This window comes from Balaenoptera borealis, assembly GCF_965194805.1.
Source record: "Balaenoptera borealis genome assembly, chromosome: 12".
Classification (NCBI taxonomy): domain Eukaryota; kingdom Metazoa; phylum Chordata; class Mammalia; order Artiodactyla; family Balaenopteridae; genus Balaenoptera; species Balaenoptera borealis.
This window is the reverse complement of record NC_138869.1, coordinates 47522919-47544217: the sequence shown is the minus strand read 5'-3', so window position 1 is coordinate 47544217 and position 21299 is coordinate 47522919. Positions and strand designations below refer to the sequence as shown.

The 21299-nt window shown below is 52.0% G+C and overlaps 1 protein-coding gene across 3 annotated transcripts in view; it reads left to right on the top strand.

Annotated features, from left to right (window-relative positions):
- The window catches only part of SCN5A (sodium voltage-gated channel alpha subunit 5), a 90807-nt gene extending 69631 nt beyond the window's left edge, over window positions 1–21176 (top strand). For all 3 annotated transcript variants that reach the window (XM_082348285.1, XM_082348287.1, XM_082348286.1), the window contains 8 exons: window positions 3028–3201; window positions 6960–7082; window positions 8919–9200; window positions 11332–11385; window positions 11975–12116; window positions 12782–12882; window positions 14082–14352; window positions 17703–21176. In XM_082348285.1, coding sequence (XP_082204411.1) covers window positions 3028–3201; window positions 6960–7082; window positions 8919–9200; window positions 11332–11385; window positions 11975–12116; window positions 12782–12882; window positions 14082–14352; window positions 17703–18943 — 2388 coding nt within the window. In that variant the 3' untranslated portion in view covers window positions 18944–21176. The remainder of the gene's footprint in view (window positions 1–3027; window positions 3202–6959; window positions 7083–8918; window positions 9201–11331; window positions 11386–11974; window positions 12117–12781; window positions 12883–14081; window positions 14353–17702) is intronic.
- Window positions 21177–21299: the final 123 nt, after the last annotated feature.

Sequence of the window (21299 nt, the reverse complement as noted above, 5' to 3'; positions counted from 1 at the left end):
CGATGGTTGTTCAGCAGTTAGTTGTAATTTTGGTGTTTTCATGAGAGGCGGTGAGCTCAAGTCCTTCTACTCTGCCATTTTGTTCAGGAAGTCTCTGGCAAGGACTTTCTTAACATGATGCCAAAGGTTTTACTAAATGAAAATCATAACAAATGATATAAATATATTAAATGATATAATAATAAGTGAAAGTAAAGTATAGAACTTCAGTACGGTAAACAAAAGTAAACAAGATTTAAAGGCACAGAACTAGGATAAAGTATATAAAACAAAGAGTTAATGTCCCCAAATAAACCAGACCATCAAGTGAAAAAATAGGTAAAGGACATGAACAGGCAATTTATAAAGAGAACACTGCAAATATCCAAGGAAATGATGTCAGTATCACTAGTAATAAGATAAATTAAAATGTAACAAAACAAATTTCATTCATTAGGCTGGGAAATGTGACAAAGGAGAAACTGCACCAGTGTGGGTGGTGCGGAAAGAGCCACCTTCATGCACTGTGGAAGAAGTCTCAAATTGGTGTCCCATTTTGGAGGTCCTGTTCCTAATCTGTACCAAAAGTATAACTTTGACCTGGCACCTCAATTCTAGAAATTTATGCTCAAGATAATCAGACACTGTGCTCATTGCAATGTTGTTTCTACTAGGGATAAATTGGAAACAATGGCTAAGTTAACAGTAGTATATGCAAATAATGAAATATTATGCAGCCTTTAAAAAGAATGATAGATCTTGTATGTATTCACATTACTTAGTAGGTAAATGTTCACAAAAGATTGTTTCATGGAAAAAGAAATTTCAAAGCAAAATATTTTAGCCTATTTATAAAATCGTGCACTCAAATATATACACACAAATAGTGAGGGTTGAAAGAATGTTCACCTAAATATTAGCAGAGGTTACTTTAGTGTCATAAAATTGGAGATGCCTTTTATTCTCTTTTTTTTAATCAATATTTTTAATTGAAGTATAGTGATTTACAATGTTGTGTTAATTTCTGCTGTGCAGCAAAGTGATTCAGTTATACATATATATACATTCTTTTTTTTATATTCTTTTCCATCATGGTTTATCATAGGATATTGAATATAGTTCTCTATGCTGTACAGTAGGACCTTGTTGTTTATCTATTCTGTATATAAAAGCCTACATCTGCTAACCCCAACCTCCTACTCCTTCCCTCTCCCAACCCATCCCCCCACCTTGGCAACCACCAGTCTGTTCTCTATGTCTGTGATTCTGTTTCTGTTTCATAGATAGGTTCATTTGTGTCATATTTCAGTTTCCACATAAAAGTGATATCGTATATTTGTCTTTCTCTTTCTGACTTACTTCACTTGGTATGATAGTCTCTAGTTGCGTCTATGTTGCTGCAAATGGACTGATTTCATTCTTTTTTATGGCTGAGTAGTATTCCATTGTACATATGTACCACATCTTCTTTATCCATTCCTCTGTTGATGGACATTTAGGTTGTTTCCATGTCTTAGCTATTGTGAATAGTGCTGCTATGAACATAGGGGATGCATATGTCTTTTTGAATTATAGTTTTGTCTGGATATACACCCAGGAGTGGGATTGTTGAATCATATGGTAATTCTATTTTTAGTTTTCTGAGGAACCTCTGTATTATTTTCCGCAGTGGCTGCGCCAACTTACATTCCCACCAGCAGTGTATCAGCATTCCCTTTTCTCCACACCCTCTCCAGCATTTGTTATTTGTGGACTTTTTAATGACGGCTATTCTGACCAGTGTGAGGTGGTACCTCATTGTAGTTTTGATTTGCATTTCTCTAATAATTAGCAGTGTTGAGCATCTTTTCATATGCCTGTTGGCCATCTGTATGTCTTCTTTAGAGAAATGTCTATTTAGGTCTTCTGCCCATTTTTTGATTGGGTTGTTTGGTTTTTTTGTTGTTGTTTATTCTCTTTTTTATAATTTCTGTATTATTTCATTTTTTATAGAAGGCATACATTTTTATAATCAGAAAAAAACAGGCCTACTTTCTGTCTTGAACAACTCCCAAAGTCCATTTTGGGGCCTGAATTATCCTGTTGTCATATCTACATGGACCAGATTAGCTATGTGGTCTGCTAATCTGACTGCTGACAGCACCGGCCCCCTGGATCACTGTAGCTCACAGATGCCCTGCAGTCAGACAGGGAGGCCCAGAGCGACAGGTGGAGGCAGCTCCCTGGGGCCCTCAGTGACGCATTCAGTTGCCTAGACTGGGAGCCTCAGAGCACATTCTGGATAGGGGAAGGTAACTTAGGAGGGGTAGGTACAGATCAGAAGCCTGGAGTTAGAAGAGGGCAGCCGGGGCCATCTGAGTCTCTCTGTTGGCTCGGGGATTTGGGTTGAGGCAGCAGTGAGGAGGTGGGGAAAGACTGACAACTTCTAGCATTTTAGGAACGTTGACTCCCAGATGCTGAGGATTGCAGGAGGTTTGACTTCATCTAGTCCTGTGTTTCCTAATCTTCATATCTACAAACTGCCTTTACTATCATTTCTTTAAAATTTTGCCTTAGATGAACATTCACTGGTTTTTTGTTTGTTTAAATAAATTTATTTTAAAGGGCAACTTTGAATGATCATTGTCATTGGAAACCAATATTGTTTCCTATGAAAAGTAGGTAATTGCCAAAGTAAATTGAATAAAAACACAGTGCAGTAGAGGGGGTGGGGAAAGTGTATGTTGTTTCTAGCAGCATGCCTTGAGCTGTTTTAGAGAGGTCTTAACAGTGCACTAGCACTGAACTGAGACTTGCTCTTTAAAGTGAAGGAAGAAGCATTCTCACTACACATTCTGCCTTGTTGTCCACACACCACATAACATCATTTCCTAACCCAGCAATGGTGCACACGCGGCTCAGAGGACACACTCAGGAATCCCCTCCACGACATGGCTCCCCTCTGCCCCGCCCTCCTGGGCAGCAGATACTGTCAGAGATGAAGGCTTGTGCGGGGTGGGACTGGCTGGGTCAGGATATCATGTCTGCCTTGTCTACCCTGGTCTGCAGGCCTTCGAGGACATCTACCTGGAGGAGCGGAAGACCATCAAGGTCCTGCTGGAGTATGCCGACAAGATGTTCACCTACATCTTCGTGCTGGAGATGCTGCTCAAGTGGGTGGCCTATGGCTTCAAGAAGTACTTCACCAATGCCTGGTGCTGGCTCGATTTCCTCATTGTGGACGTAAGTGTGGCCCCTGAAGGGAAGAGAGGAGGGGGGCACCCGTTGCCAGTGTGAGAAGGAGCTGAGGCCGAGGGACAGAAGGACAAAAGGACAGGGAAGCGGGAGTCAGCAGGACGAAGTGGAGCATCTTGGCTGTGCCACGGGGTGGACAAAGGGGCAGGAAGCCTGAGTCCGGGGTCACAGAGGGGAGACCTGGGCTCTGCCATCAGAACCCCCGACTGGGGACACAGGGAAACCTAGGCTTCTGGGAGAAACTATACTCACCATGGGGGATAGTGAAATGCAGTTCTGGCAGCGGTGTGAGCCAGGGCAGGAGTGGGGTCCCACCCTCTCAGGACGTCCAGAAGGGGGAGCGATGAGCCCGTATTGCAGCCCTCACCACGGCACCTTGTGAAGTGTCTGTCAGGCCCACTACACAGATGACCGGTTAAGAGCCTACATGTCCACACACAGAGGAGGTGTTGTATAGGAGATGGAGTGAGCCAAAGGCCAGAGGGCACGGGATTGGGGAAAGGGTGCTGGGCAGGCAGGAGATCCTCCTGGCTCAGGTAGAAGGTACCACCTGGGGAGGATGAGAGGGGGTGGAGTCACCTGTGAGAAGGAGGAAAGCATGAACGCTGGCTGAGGGGTTCCAGGTGGCTGCCCTGGGTGATCAGGCAGCTGGCAGGGCTTGCCTGACCTCCGGTGTGCCCAGGGGGCCTGGGGCAGGAGGTTGGCATGTCCCCTGAGCACCCAGTTGGCAGATGGAATGGGAGGCCCCTGCCCCACAGTTCCCCAGGCCCCGGGACACTGCTGGGTACCAAGCAGGGTGAGTGCAGGCTCTTGTGGGGCTCCTGAGCACAGTCAAGTGGGAGAGTAGCCACGGCGGGGTGAGAATTGAGACTCGGGATGCGGGGCAGCCTTGGATCTGTGCTCCCTAAGGGCAGAGGGAACATGGCGAAGGGCTCAGGCGAGGACTCATCATCTGGTTGTGGTGGGTCTCGCACAACAGGATGTGGGTCAGGATCTGCAGGCTGGGAAGAGCTTTCCAGAAGACACTCGTAGCTCTGCCCACCAGCAGGGGCTATCCTTCCTATAGTTATAGAAGAGTTTAGGCCTGTGCTTGGTCCCCACTTCGGGCCCAGAGGCTAAAGGGAGGGGCTTAGCTGCCAGTGGGCCTGGCCAGGGTCCAGGCCTGGGTGGGAGGACAAACTTGAATGGCTCCATGGGCTAGAGTATGTGTGGAGACATAGATCCACATTGCTGGGCCTCCAGCCCAGGCCTCTTTCATCACCCCAAGTGGCTGATGCTAATTCTGGGGTGAGAGGTTCTGGGGTGGCAGAGACAGGGGGAGCTCAGGATGCGCTTACAGCCTGGAGCCCTCAGAGCCTCCCTGAGATGAGGGAGAGGACCCCTGAGGCCTCCTTGCCAAAGGGCCAGGGGAAGGCCTGGGATCCTGGCAGCTCTTCCCTGAGGCCCCCTCACCCAGCTGTTCCTGCAGCTTTTTGGGACTCCCCCAGGGCAGGCCAGATAGAGTTTGCAAAGACTTCTGGGGAAGCCCACCCACCTCCCACCACCTGCCACCTTGGGGAATTCCGCTGAGGCCAGGCCTAAGGGCCTGGAATTTTCAAGATTGGAGAATTAGCCTGTGGAGAAGGAAACTGAGGCTCACAGCAGAGAAGGGCCTGGCCCAAGGTCAAGGAGAAGGAAGTGCGTGCTGGAATCCAGCTTTCCAGACACTGGCCATGCCCCCCCATCCCCACACTTCATGGAAATGGTGGACTTCAGGCCTCAAGGTCTGGAAAAAGATGTTTCCATGTTCAATTCATGCATTTTTTCGATACTATTGAGCATCTACTGTATGTGGGTGCTATTGTAGATGCTGGGGATCTTGGGGAACAAAACAGACAAAACCCCTGCCTGCACGCAGGAAGGTGACTGTGAACCAGAAACATAATACGTGAGCCAGCTTTATATCACGCTGGTGATGTATACACGTGGAGAAAAGGAAGTAGAGAGGGAAGGGGGTTAGGAGGGCCAGGACTCAGGGAGAAAGGAAGATAGAGATTAGAACTTTAAACAGGCTGGCCAGAGTGGGCTCACTGTGGTGACATTTGAAGGAAGTTGGGGTTAGCCAGGCAGATGTCTGCAGAACATTCCAAACAGAGGTTGGAACAGCAGTGCCAAGGTCCTATGGTAGGAGGGTGCCTGGGATACTTGAGGAACCGCAGGGAGGCCAGAGTGGCTGGAGCAGAGGAGTGGGGAAGGGAAGTGCAGGAGATGAGGCCAGACTGCATGCGGTAGAACGGATGCAGCCTTTGAAAACCATGGGCCTTTATTTAGAATGAAATGGGGAGGCGTTGAAGGGCTTTGGACAGAAGAGCGACATCATCTGACTCATGTTATGAAAGAATCACCCTGTCAGGGTGGTGGGGGAGGGGAGTGGAGGCAGGGAGAAGGTTGGGAGGTTGTGGAAGTGATCCAGGGGAGAGATGATGGCGGCCTGGCCAGGATGGTGGCAGTGGAAGCCTTGAGAAATATTTGGACTTCTGACATATTTTGAAGGCAGAGCCAACAGGAAATCCTGATGGGTTGGATGTAGGGTGTGAGAGACAGAGAGAAGGCAGGGATGATGCCAAAGCTTGTGGCCTGAGCAGCTGGAAGGATGGAGTTGCCATCGACTGAGATTGGGTGGAGCAGACAGGGCGAGCTTTGGAAGCAACAGACAAGGCTGGCCTGCTGGGAACTAGGCGGGGAGACTGGCTGGACCTGGCTGCCCTCAGCAGCAAGTCCCTGAGAGACGCCCCTCATCCTCTCCCGAGTGGGGGCAGCACAGAAGTCCATGCTGGGAGTCTTCCTCTTCCAAGCCCCTCTGCCCAGCCTTCTCCCAACCTGCTGCTTCCAAGCCTGGGAGGAGGGTCCGGGAGTCAGGGCCCCGCCTGCGGCCCCTCGCCACCGTCAGGCTGCCCTCAGAGCTAGGGTGGTGGTAATGGTGATTGCCGGCGAGGTCAGGCAGGAGGCCACTTCTAACCTGTGATCACCGGCCAGCAGTGACATAAGAAGGGATTGTATGCCCCTGGAACTTTAGAAGGATAAAATCCGCTGGGTGGAAATGCCCCGGTGAGGGCGGGGCAGAGAAAGCGGAGAGCAGAGAACAGTCCTCAGGGGCTCCATCTGAGCTTCCCTTCTTTGAAGACGGCAGAATGTTGTGAGGTCCAGCTTTGGGGAAATGCCCCAGGATTGTCTGTCTGCTCATACTCAACTCAGGACAGTCCTTCTTCCCCAGAGAGTCTACTTTGGGGCAGGGACGGGGCAGGCCCAAGAATCTGACTTGAAGGAAAGCACATGGGACCTAAAGCCCAGGCTTTGTGGCCCTGCTCCTCCACACTAGTGGGTGGCTTTGGAACTCAGTTTTCTCATCTGTAGCATTGGGAGGTGCATTCCAAGTCCTGGGGTGAGTGCGGCTATTACAGACGTGTGTGTGTCTGTGAGTGTGTGTGTGTGTGTGTCTGTGTGTGTGTGTGTGAAGTGCACACAGCAGGCCCTCAGTGAAGGTCTGAAAGCTGGGACATGCTTGGGCTCGCCCCCAGCCTCTTGGGCCGCAGGAAGGCTGGCCCAACGCAGGACAGCCTGTGAAGACGATCCAGCTGGGAATCAGAAAGACTGGACACAGGAAGGCCTGCTGGCTCTCTCGCACCCAGCCTGTTTCTGGTGGGCCAGGAGCCCTGCCACTGTCTCGAGTTGTCCCCGTGACTCCACTCCCACCCTGCCTCCCACAGGTCTCGCTGATCAGCCTGGTGGCCAACGCGCTGGGCTTTGCTGAGATGGGCCCCATCAAGTCACTGCGGACCTTGCGTGCGCTCCGACCCCTGCGAGCCCTGTCACGATTTGAGGGCATGAGGGTAAGAGGGGTGGGTCTTCCCACAGGGGCAGTGGGAGGTGGCTCCATGAAGGGGACCCGCAGGCCCACTTGCTGTCCAGGCGGCCCTGACCCGGTGGGAGCATGTGCAGGATCTCCAGGAAGTACAGCTGGGCTTGGTGGCACTCAGAGATGGAGAGCTGTGAGAACCTCCCCCGAGGCCTGCCACCCTCAGCCCTGTGGGCTCCACGAGGGCCAGAGAGCCCTGGATAATGGAGCGGAAGTGAGGCCTGGGGCACAGGTGTCTCAGCTGCAGCCAGCCCCACCGGCCCAGGGCCCCTTCGGCTTCTGCTCTCCAGCGGGGCCTCGTGTCTGTGTGTGCCCCGTCTCCATGTGTCCGTCCCTGTCCCCTGCCTCGTGGCCATCACAGGCTGCCTTCCCTCTGTCTATGACAGGCAGTAGGGCAGTGCTAGGGAGGATGAAGGAAGCAAGGAAGGAGCCAGCTGTATTCTCACCATCAGAGAGCAGTTTGTATTTGCTTAGTAAACTCTTTGGCACTATTTTCTAAGTGCAGAGCCCTCTGTGTTTTTTTCAAGTCACCAAATTTTACCAAAGAATGCTCACATATAAGGCATATTGAAAAGCCCACCAAGAAAAACATTATCAATTTTATATAGCAAGAAAACAAACCCATGTGTTTGTGTGTGGGGGTTTTTTTGTTTCTTGTTTTTACAAAATGTGCACAGTTCTACTGTGACTTTAGCAGACACGTCTGTGTGTCTCTCAATGACCCAGCAGGCACCATTACACAGCCCCAATTTGGTTGATGGTTTTGAACTTTGCTCACACCCCCAATCCATGGAGAAACAAACTGCTTATTTCTGGTGGGAAGCCATTCACAAGTGAATAATCCGACCTAAGTTAAATGTCTCTTTGGGAGCAAGGACATTTTGTTCTGGGACAAGGGGACATGGGGGAGACACTAGTTGCCAGGAATGCCTCTGCTGTGGCTGCTGGCCACAGAGCCAGAGAAGGGCAAACGGGAGAGTTGGTTTCCCACCCTGTTCCCAGGTTCATCATGCCTGCTGGGGGGCCACGGACCGACCCCCTCCTTTGTGTGTGTCAGCATTACCATATCCACTGCCCAGCCCCACACCAGCTCCGCTCCTAGTCTGTGTGGCAAACATGTTCCTGGCTCACAGACAGCTGAGAACTAGGTCCCTCACTGGAGTGGAGTCCCCAGTTATTTTTGCCAAGGATACTTCTCCTGGGTGCTGTGAGTTTAAATGAAGAGCATGGGGCCATGGCCCCATGGGGTCAGAGAGCCCCTCCCTGGGGAGGGCAGAGGCACAGGGAGCGCGCACACCACCCGCCCTGCCAGCCCTGCTCCCGCCGCAGCATGAGAGGGCTGTCAGAGCACCCTCCAGACGTGCCACCCGGAGGTCCCCTGGGCACACTTTACAGGAGAACACCCATCCATCCCGGTAGCAGCAACCCCAAAGGAAACCAGAAGCTTAGCTCAGAGAGTGTACCTCCAGAGGCGCTTTCTCCTCAGACTCGTGGCAGACTCATCCAGCAGAGACCCTGCTGAAAATTAAGTTGGAAGGTCATGGATTCCGGGCAGAGCCAAGAAGGGAAAGGCAGATGTTCTGAGCTGTGTCAGACTTTAGGGTGCGAAGCAAAAGGCGTGTGTGTTCTCTCTCACTCCCCTCACTGCCTGCCAGAGCTTCCAGCCATGGGTTCCCCTTCACTGGGGACAGGAACTGTTCCCCACCCCCATAGGGACCTGTACCCAGGAGGTTCAGTAGGTTGGGGGTCTTGAAAAGGGTGTGTGTTCTGGGCACCCCCAGGAACTGAGCCTCTTCTCTGCCCACTTGAGGTTGTGGTCAATGCCCTGGTGGGCGCCATCCCCTCCATCATGAACGTCCTCCTCGTCTGCCTCATCTTCTGGCTCATCTTCAGCATCATGGGCGTGAACCTCTTCGCGGGAAAGTTTGGGAGATGCATCAACCAGACTGAGGGAGACCTGCCCTTGAACTACACCATCGTGAACAACAAGAGCGACTGTGTGTCTTTCAACGTGACTGGCGAATTGTACTGGACCAAGGTGAAAGTCAACTTTGACAACGTGGGGGCCGGGTACCTGGCCCTTCTGCAGGTGGTAAGTCCTGTGGGTGGGGGGGAGGGCCTTCCTTCCTCCCACTGGCTGTCCAGCAACAGGCACCTTCCCCCGTGCTGTGGGCAGGAGAGGGACAGTGGGGCCACTCTGGATCCTCACGATAGGATCATGTTGCCCAAAGGAGGCTTAGGATTCTCCAGGGAATTCTTGGCTGCTTGGGAAGGCCCCAGATTTTTCCATTCTAAGGAAGATGCTACATTCTCCAAGTATGGCATGGGGCTTCAGCACTACGGCAGAAGCAGCTCCCCAGACAGCAGTCAGTTTGGCAGTACGAAGGCACAGATTGCAAGTGAATGACCACAGACACCCAGGGACTGAACTATTAGCAGAATTGTGACTCTGGCCACCCCTCTGTTATAAAAGGTAGTGATACCTCCTGCGTTGTTAAAAGAATATATTTCCTTTCATCTCTAATGTGCAAGATGTGTGATGTTTAAACACGCATGGCCTTCCCCAGTCTTTCCAAAGTTTCCATTGATTTGTGAGGACAGTGGCTTCAGTGATTATAATGCACAGCATACAAATAACCTTGACAACAGAAATCAATCTGAACCATAACATGTAAAGCTGCAGCTTGTTCTTCTTGCTGTCCCAACCAAAAGCCCAGACACCTGTCTCTAGTCCCCAGACCAGAGGGAAGCTTGGCACATCCCCTCACACCTCCACCCACCTCTTAAATCACAGGGATAGCTTTCTCCAACGACTCCCCTGAAATACACCGTGGGGAACAGGATTAGAGCCAAACCCAGAGCGCCTTCCATCCCTGTGACTGTCCCTTCTGAATGTCAGAACTTGGAAGGAAAGCCCCCTTTCTGTTGCAGACAGAACCGCACAGTGGCTGGGAAGAATTCGGTCACGGGCATCTCATAACCTTGGGTGGTCCCCAGCAGGTCCCACAGCATCTCCAGGCCTCTCTGTACAGGTGAGGGCCCCGTGGCACAGGGAGCTGAAGCAGTTGCCTTCTCTGCGGCCGCCTTGGTTTCCCTCTGCCCTGCCTGACTCATAAAAACTCTCAGACATGGAAAGTCTGTGCAGATCAGCTTATACCCTGAAAGCAGGTTCAGGACACGATCGGATTTTGCCAAGGACACAAGTGAGATCCGCTAGGCAATAGGTCTCACCACCAAGCATGTCCCTCAGGCTCTTTCTGAATCATCATAGCATCCCAGACTTGGGCAGTCCGTGCAGCCAGTGCCAGGACCTTGTCCTATTCGGCCTCCTCTTTCCTGCCTTGTGTGCCATGCTAGCGCCGGCATGTATGGACTCACCAGAGCCAATTGCTACATTTTCCAATATTTTGCAAGCCATTATTAAAAATTAGATTTTATAAACTTGTAATTAACTCAATGATATTGAAACGAAATCAGAACTCACCATTACCACTTATTATCATCTATGCTCTTGAGGTTATTCACACCTATTATATCCATACAGTGGAAATATTAAAACGCTGTGCTCCTGTGCATCTCTTCCCGACTCTGTGGTCAGTAATGACATGTTGGCAACTTAAGGATGGCAATGATGGGAGTATTTACACAGAGAAGTTGGCAAACACAACAATCAGGGCTTTTCTTTTTCTTCTGGAAAGCCATTTGTTAGCCATTTGCCAACACACCACTAGCAAAAGGACCCCCTTAAGTATGAGGGAAGGTTGGGATTCTTCAGGGACTTCCTTTGAAAAGCTATGAAGCAGAAGCCATAAGGCTCATGACAAAGGGGGCCAGGTCAGCACTGGAGTCCACCTTAAGTAAGAACTGAGAGCCCAAGAGCCACCTCTCTCTCCCTGATACCTGCTGTGCGCTTCTGTGTCATTTTAGAATCTGAAATGGATGTGGATCTGAAGGGCAGTCTGTTGGCCAACATCAAGAAGTTTATTCCCCCACTGTATGACCTTCTTGGGGTGTCTGCTTGGCTGGCTTCCCCTCGTCCTCAGCCCTGAACAAGAAGGCCTTTCCCTGACCACCCAGCCATTTGGATACTGCTGAAAGGGTGGGATGGACTGCTTGCTTCTTGGAGGAGGTTTTTCCTGGCCTCATCTGTCCAGACAGGAGCCCTAAGTAGCTCCATAGATGCAGAATTAAATGATTTCCTCACTCTTGTTTCTTCCTTCCAGGCAACGTTTAAAGGCTGGATGGACATCATGTATGCAGCTGTGGACTCCAGGGGGGTAGGTTGTCACACTGGCCTCTCTGCCTGAGTCAGGCACCCGAGGTTCCCAGCTGCTTGGCCACCAGGGAATCAGGGTCTACATCCCATAAGGGCCAGGTCTCTTGTGTCAACCCAGAGTTGAGCCTCTCTGGAATGCCCAGGCCTGGCCCTGGGGCAAGGTTGTGTGGTCTCCCAAGGAGTCCCCAAATTTACAAATATCTTTCAAATTAAATTCACTGTAATTTAGTTGGATCAAAGTCTTACCCCAGGAGGATGGGGTGGAACCAACAGAGACATAAATCAAGTTTCTCCTTTGTCCTTGTGCTCCACCCCCATCACACTGACAGTTGCAGGCTGAGAGATGCCCCCATATACTCAAACCTCCCAGTGGCCCAGGGGAAGGAGCCATGCAGGGACGCTGTGCCAGCCCTGAGCCCAGCATGCCTGCCCTCCTCACCTGCCACCACCCACTCTCCTCAACTCCATCCCCACCCACCCATCACACACACTCAGACATACACCCTGTGTGGTGACCTTCCTCTGACACACCCAGCCAGCCCACCCTCATTCCCGCCTGTCTGACCTCCCATCTGGTTTCTCCCCTCTAGTATGAAGAGCAGCCCCAGTGGGAATACAACCTCTACATGTACATCTACTTCGTTATTTTCATCATCTTCGGGTCTTTCTTCACCCTGAACCTTTTCATCGGTGTCATCATTGACAACTTCAACCAACAGAAGAAAAAGATATGTAGAGCGCAGTTTCCCCAGGCTGCAGGGCAAGGCTGGATGCCAGGGACTTGGGAGCCTTTCTGGCTCCTGGCCCCATTTTTCCTTCCTGTTGGGGATGGTCCTCTTCTTGCTCCTGTCGGGATAGGGTGGGAGAGGGGTGTGTCCATGATTGACCTGCTTAGGGCTGTAAGCCTGTAACAAGGGGCCCCACGCCTGCCGTAGTCTGAGAGATGAGGCTCCTAAGAGAACCTGGGGTGAGGGTTGTGTCTATTTACCTGGTCCGTGATCAGGGACAATGGCGGGGGCGGGGCTGCACAGAGGCCAGGGTCTTCCGGGAGCTCCTTCAGAGGGGCCATGATTGGGTGGCAGGCAAACCAAGTGGGCAGAGAGAACTTCCAAGGTGGTTGAGCTGGGCAGGGAAGAGGATGGGAGTAGGGACTGGATTTTCAAGTCACAAAGTCAGAGAGAGCTCAAGGAGAATGGGGACAGGGACCCAGGAGAAGCAGGTCCGGGGGTGGGGGGAATCTCTGGTGCAGGATAGAGGCACACTCTTCTCCCCCGGGAGAGGAAATGCAGAGGAGCGCAACCCTGGCACCCTCATCAAGGAGGCAAGATCCCTGTGCCCTCCATGCTGGGGCTCTGAGAACCCCAAAATGAAGCTGGTACCTGTCTCTCTGCACTTAGGGGGCCAGGACATCTTCATGACAGAGGAGCAGAAGAAGTACTACAACGCCATGAAAAAGCTGGGCTCCAAGAAGCCCCAGAAGCCCATCCCACGGCCCTTGGTGAGTCAGGCTGTCGATTTGGTGGGAGTGGGGAGGATCAGCCGAGGAGACTCTGGGAAGGCCCCACGCCACAAGACCAGCAATCAGGGCCTCTTCACAGTCTTTTGGCCCAGCCTGGGGCCCTCAGCCTGTCCAGGAAAGGAGGGACCTATAACCACGCACAGGGGCCTCAGTCTCATGGAGATAGAGGGGAAGGCATGAGACAGCTATGGCAGCCCAGGGGACACTCCCCTCCCACAGGAACATCTCAGTGAGCCCCCTTCTCCCCTGTAGGGCTTCAGGCTTTCCCCAGGGAGCGCAGGGCAGCCTGCCCCCACCCCCGTGCATAACCTCATCCTTGCAACTCCCTGAGCAGTAGAGTTCCCTGGTAGGTGGGGCCCAGAGGGGTGATGGGTTCTCTGCTAGGCTGACTCCCTTGGGCCAAAAAAGTGTGTGTGTGTGTGTGTGTGTGTGTGTGTGTATTGGAGCAGGATGGGGGCAGTACTGAGGTTAATTAGGTGAATGGTACCTAAATCACTAGCTTGTAAGTGGCAGCCCCAGTTTTTGCATCTAATTCATCCATTTCATCTGATACTTTCCTGTTCTCCATGCTTGGTTCTAAGTTAGGGGTGTGTGTGTGTGTGTGTGTGTGCGTGTGTGTGTGTGTGTGTGCACGCGCATGTGTTTTCACTTATTTATAATCGTCTCTCTTCCCCAAAATAATCTTACAATTAAAGACACATATAAATACAGTCAGTAGAATCCACTGGACCGCCAGGGAAGTCCCAAGTAGAATAAATAAAATAAATTCCATAAAAAGAGTGGGGAAAATTTGTTAACCTGAGGACTGAGACAATTACTAGGACTGAACTTTAAATCTGACCTTGAGCCTTCAGACAGTGGGAACAAAAAGGGAAGCATGATGAACGATGTGCTGAGGAAACTCGGGGTAAGAGAGATCCCTTTCTGAAGAGCCATCAGAGATGGTCTCAGGGAAGAGAGAGCCTAGGGCTGGGCCTGGAAGCCCAGGGAGCTTTCAGCAGGAGAGCCAGGCTGGCCAGCATCCTGACTTCTTCCTCTTCCCATGACTGTCTGGGGGCATTGGCCTCCCCCAAGAGAGTGAAGTAGGAGGGTAGGTGGCTTGGGCTGAGAGACAGCAATGGGGGCGTGCTAGCCTGTCTGAGGGCCCTACTGAGCCCGTCCTTTGCCCCTCCTTTCAGAACAAGTACCAAGGCTTCATATTCGACATTGTGACCAAGCAGGCCTTCGATGTCACCATCATGTTTCTCATCTGCTTGAACATGGTGACTATGATGGTGGAGACAGATGACCAGAGCCCTGAGAAGGTCAACATCTTGACCAAGATCAACCTGCTCTTCGTAGCCATCTTCACAGGCGAATGTATCATCAAGATGGCTGCCCTGCGCCACTATTACTTCACCAACAGCTGGAACATCTTTGACTTCGTGGTTGTCATCCTCTCCATCGTGGGTGGGTATGCAAGTCAGCTGGGCAGAAAAGCCCTCCCCAGGCTAGGCCTTTCCCTCTCCTCCAGCCCTGGATCTGTACTTAATAACAAGTACACCAGGCTCCTGCATTCTTTTCTCTCTACATTCCTTGCCTCTCCCCCCATCTCATACACACACACACACACACACACACACACTCACACACACATCTGGGAGGGCCCAATCAGGCCAAGGGGCCAACCTGGTAGAGGACCCAGCACCCCCTCCTGGCCCCACCCTCCCTGGAACCCTGGAACACAGCTCTCTGTTTGGAGAGCTTCAAGGATGAGTCTGGGAAAGGGAATGGGACCTGTGGGGGATTTCCTGCCTTCCCAAGGGAAGCCTGCCCCTTAGGCTGAAGGAGGAAGAGGTTCCAGAGTCGGGAGGCAGGTGGCCCTCTAAAGTAGAAGTTATCCCTAGAGATGGAAAATTCTGGAGTCTAGCCACCCAGGTATGTGCCAGGCTCCTTCAGAGATCACCTGCCTCATGTAGTTTACCTTATAAAGTCAGCACTGAGGCAGGGAAATCATACAACTAGGGAGAAGCAGAGACAGGATTCATACACAGTCTACTCAGTCTGCTATAACAAAATACCAGACTGGGTAATTTATAAACAACAGAAATTTACTTCTCACAGTTCTGGATGCTGGAAGTCCAAGATTAAGGCACCAGCATAATCATGTTTTCTGGTGAGGGTCCTTTTCCTGGTTCATAACCTGCACCTTCTTGTCATGTCCTTACAAAGTGGAAGGGGCTAGGGAGCTCCATGAGCCTCTTTTATAAGGGCACTAATCCCATTTATGTGGGCTCCACCCTCATGACTTAAGCACCTCCCAAGGTCCCACCTTCTAATACCATCATCTTTGAGAGTTGGGATTTCAACATATGAATTTAGGGGGAGACAGAAACATTCAGACCATAGCACATGCCCATATCTGTTTAACCTCAGAGCCCAAGTTCTTTTTTTAATAACAGTTTTATTGAGATATAATTTACATAACATAAAATCCACCCTTTCAAGTGTACACTTCAGTACTTTTTAGTATATTCACATAGCTGTGCAACCATCATCACACTCTAATTTTAGAATATTTTCCTCATCCCCAAAAGAGACTCTGTACCCATTTAGCGATCAGTTCCCATTTTCCCTCTCCCCAGCCCCTTGGCAACCACTAATCTAAAATTTTGAGGGATTGCCAAACTGTTTTCCAAAGTGGCTGCGCCATTTTACATTCCCATCCTCAATGTATGAGGGTTCCAATTACTCCACATCCTTACCAACACTTGTCATTTTCTTTATTTTTTAATTATAGCCACGCTAGTGGGTATGAAGTGATATCTTATTGAGGTTTTGGTTTGCATTTCCTTGATGACTAATGACGATGAACATCTTTTTATGTGTTTATTGGTCATTTTCCTTGGTATATCTTGGTACATAATAAGAGAAATGTCTTGGAGGAATGTCTTCAAATCCTTTGCTTAATTTTTTAATTGACTTATTTATGTTTTTATTGAGTTGTAAGAATTCTTTATATATTCTGGAGGCCAGTCCCTTATCAGATATATGATTTGCAAATATTTTCTCCCATTCTGTAGGTTGTCTTTTCACTTTCTTGGTTGTTGTCTCTTGAAGCACAAAGCTTTTATTTTTAAGTCCAATTTATCAATATTTTTTTTCTTTTGTCACTTGTGTTCAGGGCCCAGTCTTTTTTTTTTTTTTTTAATTTATTTATTTATGGCTGTGTTGGGTCTTCGTTTCTGTGCGAGGGCTTTCCCTAGTTGCAGCAAGCGGGGGCCACTCTTCATCGCGGTGTGCGGGCCTCTCACTATCGCGGCCTCTCTTGTTGCGGAGCACAGGCTCCAGACGTGCAGGCTCAGTAGTTGTGGCTCACGGGCCCAGTTGCTCCGCGGCATGTGGGATCTTCCCAGACCAGGGCTCGAACCCGTGACCCCTGCATTGGCAGGCAGATTCTCAACCACTGCACCACCAGGGAAGCCCCAGGGCCCAGTCTTGACCCTGCCTCCACAGACCTCTGCCTTGGGGTGACTGGCTTTCATCTTTCTGCCATGTTCAGACCCTGCCTTCAGTGACTCAGAGGCAAAAGCAGGGGCTTCTATGGCTGCAGTCATGGGCAGATGGTTAGAAGATGGAAGTTAGGTCAGGAAATGCTCCGAGAGGTCCCAGGCAGGGGTGAGGGCGAGATTGTGCCTGGTGGGACTGGAGAGAAGCTTTAGAGAATACGGGTGTCAGGAGCAGGAACAGAGCCCTTGAGGCACAGTCTCAGAGATTCCAGGAGGTGCAGTCTGTACTCAGGAACACCTACTGATCCCAAAGCTTATGTACCAGAGAGGCACAGTTAACAGGTCGACTTGGAGCCAGAGTGTCTGAGTCAAATCGCAGCTTCTCACTGACTAGGTGGTAACTTGGATAAGTTTCCTCTTCCGGAAAATGAAGATGATGGTATCAGCTTACCTCCTAGGGTAAGCCCTTTCTTCTGTTGGAAGGGCTAAATGGATGGGTATGAATTGCTCAGCCCAGTGCCCTACTGACAGTGAACACTGGACACATGTCAGCTGGTGACATTATTATCATATGAGGAGTCTGGAAAGGTCACTTGGGCCAATACGAGGCAAGTGTATTCCACTCTTTCTCCTATAACTTACATCCCTGCTTCTTGAAACTCCAAATCCAGAGTAGTCAGTAGAGATGGGTGGGCAGGCCTGGCAGCTAGCAGAGTTGGGAGGGTCATAGGAAGCACCTCAGAGAGGCTGAGATGAGACAAGCGAGGCGCGGGGAGTGGGCCGACTGCCTGGCCAGTGCCTCTTGTATTTCAGTGTGCACACAAACCACCTGGGCTTGTTAAAACGCAGTGCATCTGGGGCAGAGCTGAGATTCTGCATTTCTGATAAGTGCCCAGGAGATCAGGCTTCTGGTCCTTGGACCACACTTTGAGTAGCAAGGAGCTAAAAGTTCCCGAGTTCTGGTCCAAGGTGGGCCACCAAGATGCTGAGAAAGTCCCCTGAGGCCTCAGAACCCAAGATCTGGAAGATGGGCCTGGTACGGCTCTGCAGGTATTCTCAGGAGACTAAGGAACGGAGGGCTAAGAAGGCACTTTGCAAAAGATGCAGGTACTGTGGGTCCTCCTTTTCTGGACCATAGATGCAGCAATGGAGACTCAAAGAGGTGGGTGGAGGCAGGGTCCTTGCAGGCCCCAGGTGACCCAGGCCTCCGCTCCCTGGCTCCTCACTGTACAGAGACCCCTCCCAGCGATGCTGGGCTGGAGGAAGGACAGCAATGCCACCGGTGGCCACAGTCTGCATTGTTTCCCACAGGCACCGTGCTCTCAGACATCATCCAGAAGTACTTCTTCTCCCCAACGCTCTTCCGAGTCATCCGCCTGGCCCGGATCGGCCGCATCCTCAGGCTGATCCGCGGGGCTAAGGGCATCCGCACACTGCTCTTCGCGCTCATGATGTCCCTGCCCGCCCTCTTCAACATTGGGCTGCTGCTCTTCCTGGTCATGTTCATCTACTCCATCTTCGGCATGGCCAACTTCGCCTACGTCAAGTGGGAGGCTGGCATTGATGACATGTTCAACTTCCAGACCTTCGCCAATAGCATGCTGTGCCTCTTCCAGATCACCACGTCAGCAGGCTGGGACGGGCTCCTCAGCCCCATCCTCAACACGGGGCCTCCCTACTGCGACCCCAACCTGCCCAATAGCAACGGCTCCCGGGGGAACTGCGGGAGCCCCGCCGTGGGCATCCTCTTCTTCACCACCTACATCATCATCTCCTTCCTCATCGTGGTCAACATGTACATCGCCATCATCCTGGAGAACTTCAGTGTGGCCACGGAGGAGAGCACGGAGCCCCTGAGCGAGGACGACTTCGACATGTTCTATGAGATCTGGGAGAAGTTTGACCCGGAGGCCACCCAGTTCATTGAGTATTCGGCCCTGTCCGACTTTGCTGACGCACTGTCTGAGCCGCTCCGAATCGCCAAGCCCAACCAGATAAGCCTCATCAATATGGACCTGCCCATGGTGAGCGGGGACCGTATCCACTGCATGGACATCCTCTTTGCCTTCACCAAGAGGGTCCTGGGTGAGTCTGGGGAGATGGACGCCCTGAAGATCCAAATGGAGGAGAAGTTCATGGCGGCCAACCCGTCCAAGATCTCATACGAGCCCATCACCACCACACTCCGGCGCAAGCACGAGGAGGTGTCGGCCTCGATCATCCAGCGGGCCTTCCGCAGGCACCTGCTGCAGCGCTCCATGAAGCACGCCTCCTTCCTCTTCCGCCAGCAGGCGGGCGGCAGCGGCCTCTCCGAAGAGGATGCCCCCGAGCAGGAGGGCCTCATCGCCTACATGATGAACGAGAACTTCTCCCAGCGCCTTGTCCCGCCCTCCAGCTCCTCCATCTCCTCCACGTCCTTCCCACCCTCCTACGACAGCGTCACCAGGGCCACCAGCGATAACCCCCAGGCGCGGGCATCTGACTACAGCCCCAGCGAGGATCTCGCGGACATCGCTCCGTCCCCAGACAGGGACCGTGAATCTGTCGTGTGAGCGGGTCCCGGTGGGCCAGTGCACAGCATCATGGCAAACCCGAATGCAGCCCCAGACCAGCAGCCAGTGGGCCATCTGTCCTTGCTTTGGGCTTCAGGAATGAGAGATGAGCCTCGTCCCAATGGACCGACAAGGCAGAGTCCTGTGCACCATGCTGACAGCTGGAAGCATTTGGCTAAGCCAGCCGTTCGGGGTGGCCTGTCCCTAGAGGCCCCAAGTGTACCAGTCCTGGCGGAAGGGTCTGGTCAGGCAACACCCCGGGGCTCTGACAAGCAACTCCATCCCAGCTGCTGAGACAAAATACAAAACTGAGACTGTATGTATTGTGAACGGGCTTTCATAAATTTATTATATTTGATATTTTTTTACTTGAACAAAGAACTAACTTTTTTTCATGGACGGATCGGCAGCAATTCCCGCCGCCTCTTCTTAACTCTGAACAGGAGTGTCTATGGAGCTGCTGGGACTCTGTTGTCAAAGCAAAAGTGAAATCCAGTGTGGGTCCCACAGGCCTTCACTGCCCAGGGGTTGGGCTAAGGTGCCAAGAGGGCTGAACCCCTTCCCCTTCATGCGTGTGCACACTCTCATACACACAGAGGCCAGACAGAGGCCACGTGTGGCCCGGGCTCCCCGAGGTGAGCATCAGGCAGCCTCTTCTGCCCTAGCCTAAGGGAGACAGGCCTTTCCTCCCGGCCCCCATGGGTGGGATTCTTGTCAGCCGGGGCTCATCCTGGCCTTCCATTGTCCCCAAGGTTCCATTTTCCCCGTGTATTTTTATGCAGGCCACCCTGGGGTCAGTTCTACAAATACAACAAGCTTCCAGAAGAGAGTGACCCGGGTCCCAGGGCTGGTCCTCGGCACTGACGTTGCTTTTCTTCCCTGGAGAGCGTGGCCTCTGATAGAATATTAACGTTAAACGAAGGGCCTGAGGGAGGAGCCCCACTCACTTCCTGCCACCCAGCTTGTCCTTGCTGCCCAGCCTGGCCGGCCCTGCCCCACAGGCGAGGAAGAGAAGGCTGAGCCCGTGGGGTTAGGGCTGAGAAACTCAACAGCCCTCAGAGCGGGGGCCCCCGGCCCATGTGGAGAAGGGAGTCTGTTGTCATCACCCAGGCTCCCTCTCCGGACCTTTCTGCCTCTGCCCAGGGGTGAGGGGATGCCCGTGTGGCCTCCAGCTCCTCTCCAGATGCAGTGGCATGGGAGTGGGGAGGGCCGTTTGGGCCCTGTGCAGAGAAGGGGCCTCAGGAGGCTCAGGCCCAGTCCCTGTGCCCTGGGAGGGGAATGGACCCCAGGCCCCCTGGGAAAGGGAGTAGTGTGACCCTGGACCAGCCCCTCCCGCTCAGCCCAGGGTCCTGGTGGCACCCGCATGCAGGACCTCCTGGGGCAGTGTCCAGGCTGCCCATAGGTCTTGTGAGCAGGCCTTTTCAGGGAAAAATACTTTTTCTAGTCCAATTACCCCCCCCAGGGCCTCTTCAGCTGCTGACAATCCTACTTAGCATATGCAAATCTTTTAATGTAGAAAACTGTCACCCTGAGAGTGACAGTGGTGGCTGGTGGAGCCTGTGCAGGCAGGGGCTCGGCTGCCCAAATCCGCTCTCCAGCAAAGCCGCCCTCCACCCAGTGGCCACCTCTCAGGCCGCCTCTCAGGGCAGCCTGGGAAGCCAGATGCTGGCTGTCCTAACCTACCTCGCCGAGCCGTCAGGGAGCTGGCCGTGGGGAGCTAAGGGGACACTGCCGGCGAGACAAGTATTATGTTTCTTCTTGTCACCTGAGTTCCCTTGGTGGCAGCCCCAGCCTCCACCCCCTTCCATCCCAGTGATTTCTCTTCTCCCGTGTTCCCTTTGAGTCCAGTGTGGGATGTGGTTTTTAACTGTCCCAGCGACACTTCTCTGAGTGGAAATCTTATTTTTGTAGCTCTCTGTGCTGTGCTCTTAAGGCTTGGAGAGGTGTGTGCCCTCCCTGGCACCTGACACCCAGAGCCTGCTGCATGGACAGGGATGAGGCTGGGAGGCCGGCCGGCCTGCAGGCCCAGCTGACCGGAAGGCAACTGGGGTTTTGTGTGTGGGGACAGCCCGGGAGCCTGAGGCAGGTGCCTGGGGCCGGCCGCTGACAGACGACGCCGGCTGCACCAAGTGCCAGCCGTTGTCTGAACTACCCAAGCACTTCTCACCAAACTTTGTGTGTAAATAAGATACATATTTTTAAAACAAACCAATAAATGGCTTACATAACCTGGCCTGGACTCTGTTCTATTTTTTTTTAATTGAAGCATAGTTGATTTACAAATTTACAATATTGTGTTAGTTTCTGGTATACAGCAAAGTGGTTCAGTTTTATATATATATACACATACTTTTTT